We start from the raw sequence: 5,294 nt of genomic DNA, 5'->3' as shown, positions 1-5,294 counted from the left end.
TCCTAATACTCTGGCCCCTCCTGCTCCACCCACGGCTCCATCCTCATACTCGCTGCGTCCTTGTCGAACCGCACGAACTGCGTCTTGTCCACGTAGCCCACGCCGATGAAGCGGGGCTCCCCGCGGCCGAGCCGGGACACTGTGTTGTGGAAATAACTCAAGGAGTGGGAACCTGGGGGCGAGGAGGGGCCAAGTCTGCCGCCTCCTGGAGGTTAATGAGCAGAGTAGAGGAAGGGGGTCCGGGGTTGCAGGGGGCGGGGGAAGGGTTGGGGTGGGGAGTCCAGGGCAGGGGGGCGTTGACGCGATTTCTCTGGATCCTGCGCCTCTCCAGGCCGGCCCCTTGCTTCTCCCTGCTGAGGCCGTTTCCCTTCTGACCCTGCATTCACATGCCCAGGTCTTGGTCAGCAGCAAAGCTGTGGAGAGCAGCAGGAGGAGGTTTCGGGGCGCCATGACCGCCATCCTCGGGATCTGGGGAGGATCTGAGTTCTGGTGGGTGTGTGGGGACTTTATAGTTGGGAGTCATGGTGACGCTGATTGGCTCTCTAGAAACTTGACAACCAATGGGAATGAGAACTAAGGCCTAAAAGTCCAGGAAGAAGGACCCGACACCAGTTTGGAGAGCAAGAAGTGAACTCCTGGTCTCAAGCGATTGCCCGCCTTTGCCTTCCAAAGTGCTGGGATTACAGGTATGAGTCACAGCACCTGGCCTTGACTCTACTTATCTTTGAAAAATAGGACCTGCTTTAGGAAGTTGCCTTTGCAATCAAACCAGCTGAAACTGGTTAGAACGAAGATAGCCGGCCAAACGACTTTAAAAGGGCCTCAGGCTTCATTATAATCCTTTTCCGAGCTAAATGGCACTCCCACCAGAACCATGACAATTGGCAATCTCTATGACAATGACTGGAAGATGTCCTAAAAGGACAAAAAGGGAGGCTGTATTGCTGGTTCAGAGTTCACCCCCTCGCCCAGCCCCGCGCCCTCCCCCCCGCGACTTCCCATAAAATACATGATCGTTCCTCCCCTCACTTTTAATTCCCAACTCCTTCATTAGAGCAAGCCTATATTTTTAGCCCCTCACTCTAATTCCCAACCCCTTCATTAGAACAAGCCTATATTTTTAGCCCCTCGCCCTTCGCTAGCCCGGAAGTTGATTTGCCAGAGCTGTTCCCACCTTTTCACTTCCTGGCCAGGAAATGAAACTTGCTCTGCTTGATGCTCACTTCTGGTTTCATGTGTTGGCTCTGCAACTCCCAATGGGAAAAGATTCCACCTTCTGGAGCTGTTACCAGAAAGGGGTCCTGATCCAGACCCCAAGACAGGGTTCTTGGATCTCATGCAGGAAAGATTTCAGGGCAAGTCCACAGTGCAAAGTGAAAGCCAGTTTATTAAGAAAGAAAAGGAGTGAAAGAATAGCTATTTTATACAGAGTAGGTCATTCCCAAAAGGAAAAAAAAAAGAACACGCCCACCCTAGGTACAAAGCATGCTCATATATAGGATAGCAAAAATCATGAGGAGATGTGCTCTACTACAAAGGTTTGTAATAAAGGATCAATTTTTAAAATCACTGTATTTTACAAGAATCGGTATTATTATCTTTAAAGCAAATTAGGAAGGCGTCGATCTCAAGATATCAGAATATCAGGACATTCTTGAGTCTGGTCTGTTAAATAAGCATTAGCATTCTGTTCCCTTAACCATAAACCTCTAGAAGCTAGGAATGCCTAACCTCCTAGAAATGCAGTCCGGCAAGTCCCAGCCTCATTTTCCTAGCCCTCATTCAAGATGAAATCGCCTGGTTTGAAGGCCTCTGACAGACTTTCCAAGATTTTTGATAACGAGAAGAGTGATCATTTTACATTTTTGCAAGTGTCACTCTTGTCTGTCTCATGATACGTTCTCCTACTTTTTAAGTTGTAACTTTTATTTTAGATACAGGGGGTACATGTGCAGGTTTGTTACATGGGTATGCTGTCTGATGCCAAGGTTTGGGGTATGGATCCTGTCACACAGGTAGTGAGCATAGTACCCATAGGTACTTTTTCAACCCATGTCCCCACCCTCCCCACTCTAGTCGTCTGCAGGTTCTCTTGTTCCTGTGTTAATGTCCATGTGTGCTCAGTGTTTAGCTCCTAATTATAAGTGAGAAGATGCAGTATTTGGTTTTCTGTTCCTGCATTAATTCACTTAGGATTATAGCCTCTAATTGCATCCCAGCCATTCTCTTATTCTGATGTGTATTTAAAAAAATCTAGCTTTACACAAATATTGAGTTGAGAAAGGGAGGATTATTATTATTGCTGTTGTTTTAAGAGACAGCGTCTCGCTGTGTTACCCAGGCTGAAGTACAGTGGCACCTGCAGCCGGGAACTTCTAGGCTCAAAGAATTCTCCCGCCTCAGCCTTCCCACCAGCTGGGACTACATGTGGGAGCTACCATGCCCAGACTGGGAAGATTTTAATAGCCTTTTCACGCAATTGTGGATATTCATCTTTCACATTACACAAAAACTATACAAGTGTTCATTTCTTTTGAAAACAAATAATTCATTTAAATTTTAAAATTTTTATTTATTGGCCAGGCATGGTGGCTCAAGCCTGTAATCCCAGCACTTTGGGAGGCCAAGGCGGGTGGATCACAAGGTCAGGAGATCGAGACCATCCTAGCTAACACGGTGAAACCCCGTCTCTACTAAAAAATACAAAAAACTAGCTGGGTGTGGTGGCGGGTGCCTGTAGTCCCAGCTACTCTGAAGGCTGAGGCAGGAGAATGGCATAAACCCGGGAGGCGGAGCTTGCAGTGAGCTGAGATCCGGCCACTGCACTCCAGCCTGGGCGACAGAGCGAGACTCCATCTCAAAAAAAAAAAAAAACAAAAAAACCCACAAATTTTTATTTATTTTATTTTTGTAAAATATGTTTTACTTCAATAGTTTTTGGGGAACAGGTGGTGTTTGGTTACATGGATAAGTTCTCCAGTGGTGATTTCTGAGATTTTGGTGCACCCTTCACCTGGGTAGTGTACACTGTACACGACGTATAGTTTTTCATCCCTGACCCCCCTCCTGCCTTTCCCCTTGAGTTCCCAAAGTCCACTGTATCATTCTTTTTTTTTTTTTTTTTTTTTTTTTTTTTTTTTTTTTTTTTTTTTTTTTTTTTCTTGAACCAGGGTTGATGTTTATTCTCCTGCCACTGAGAGGTACACCAGAGTTTGCAAAGACAGTAGGAATATTTCTTTTCTCTGTGTGTATATTGAATAGCTGTGCACCTAGCAGGGTGCCTGAGTAGGAAGTTAATTTCATTTTAAGGGCTAGAGCTTGTTACAAGTAGTGGAGCCAAGCCTTTGCACATCCATTTTCTTCAGAACCCAAGGAAAACTAGCCCATTTTGACAGCTCTACTTTTGCGCCTGTTAGTGCTGCTCTGATCCCTCTCTGACAGCAAGAGCTGGCTAATTTTGGATATCTGTGCCCTGACACAAAGGTGTCTAATCATGGGGACTGTAGAAACTACTACATTAACAAGTTATCCAGCCTCATGCCCAGTGTCACAGTTTTTGAACAGATGGCCTCCTTCCTTCCTGTTTACTGACATGCAAGGTTCTGAGAAAAATAATTCAGTCCAATTTACAGCAAACACCACATTTCAAGAAAAGGGAAAGAACAGGTGGTGTGTATACCAAAGCCCCACTTGCTCAGGCAAAAACAGGCTTCAGAACATTGGTTCATCAATGGAATTCTATCACAAAGTGACCATCGTATAGTGAGTTTATTTGTGCTCTAAAATAATATCAACATGCACCTTTCCACTGAGTGATTTCATGGGTCATGGCCAACATAGAACTTGGATAGGAAATCCTTTGGCCTTGGCGCTTCTGTTTCATGGAAGAACCGCATAACATGTGTCCGCTGCTTCCATACTTTAATTGTTTCTTCCAGTTCCATCTTTCCCTTAATGACCAGAAGATCAACCACCCTGGGGTCTGTGACGTGGGCATTCTTCATAAACATTTCTCGGACTTTATCCCGTCCCATTTTCACAGTGATGTCCAGCTGGAATTGGTGTACAGTGTTCGGCACCTCCCGATATCATTCTTATACCTTTGCATCCTCATAGCTTAGCTCCCACTTATAAGTGAGAGCATATGATGTTTGGTTTTCTATTCCTGAGTTACTTCACTTAGAATAATGGTCTCCAACTCCATCCAGGTTTCTGTGAATGCCATTATTTCATTCCTTTTTATGGCTCAGTAGTATTCCATGGTGTGTGTGTGTGTGTGTGTGTGTGTATATATATATATATATATCTCACTTTTTCTTTATCTCCCTCATTGATTGATGGGCGGTTAGGCTGGTTCCATATTTTTGCAATTGCGAATAGTGCTGCTATAGACATGTGTGTGCAAGTATCTTTTTCATATAATGACTTCTTTTCCTCTGGCTACATACCCAGGAGTGGGGTTGCTGGATCAAATAGTAGATCTACTTTTAGTTCATTAAGGAATCTAATCTCCGTGCTGTTTCCTGTAGTGGTTGTGCTAGTTTATATTTTCACCAGAAACATAAAATTGTTCCCTTTTCACCACATCCATGCCAACATCTATTTTTTTTTACGTTTTGGTTATGACCATTCTTGCAGGAATAAGGTGGTTTCTCATAGTGGTTTTGATTTACATTTCCTTGATAATTAGTGATGTTGAGCATTTTTCATGTTTGTTGGCCATTTGTATATCTTCTTTTGAGATCATCTGTTCATGTCCTTAGCCTGCTTTTTGACGGGATTATTTGTTTTTTTTCCTGCTGATTTGTTTGAGTTCCTTGTGGATATCAGTCTTTTGTCAGATGCATAGTTTATGAATATTTTCTCCTACTTGGTGAGTTGTCTGTTTACTCTGCTGATTATTTCATTTTCTGTGTAGAAGCTTTTTAGTTTGTAATTAAGTCTCATCTATTTATTTTTGTTTTTGTTGCATTTGCTTTTGGGTTGTTGGTCATGAACTCTTTGCCTAAGCCAGTATCTAATGGAGTTTTTCTGATGTTATCTTCTAGAACTTTTCTGGTACCAGGTCTTAGATTTAAGTCTTTGATCCATCTTGATTTGATTTCTGTATAAGGTGAGAGATGAGGATTCTTCTACATGTGGCTAGGCAATTATCCCAGCACCATTTGTTGAATAGGATGTTCTTTCCCCACTTTATGTTTTTTGTTTGCTTTGTTGAAAAGCAGTTGGCTGTAAGTATTTAGCTTCATTTATTGGTTCTCTATTCTGTTCCGTTAGTCTCTGTGTCTATTTTT

The 5,294-nt window shown here is 43.3% G+C and overlaps 1 protein-coding gene across 1 annotated transcript; it reads right to left on the bottom strand.

Moving 5' to 3' along the window:
• Positions 1-3,749: 3,749 nt before the first annotated feature.
• On the bottom strand, positions 3,750-4,088 carry LOC115897013 (NADH dehydrogenase [ubiquinone] 1 alpha subcomplex subunit 6-like; the record flags this gene model as incomplete). Its single annotated transcript, XM_030929577.1, has 1 exon — positions 3,750-4,088. A coding segment is annotated over one exon (270 nt), but the record flags the coding sequence as incomplete, so codon positions are not given.
• Positions 4,089-5,294: the final 1,206 nt, after the last annotated feature.

The sequence above is a fragment of the Rhinopithecus roxellana genome, chromosome 4, assembly GCF_007565055.1.
Source record: "Rhinopithecus roxellana isolate Shanxi Qingling chromosome 4, ASM756505v1, whole genome shotgun sequence".
Classification (NCBI taxonomy): Eukaryota; Metazoa; Chordata; class Mammalia; order Primates; family Cercopithecidae; genus Rhinopithecus; species Rhinopithecus roxellana.
This window is presented reverse-complemented; position numbering and strand designations above follow the sequence as displayed.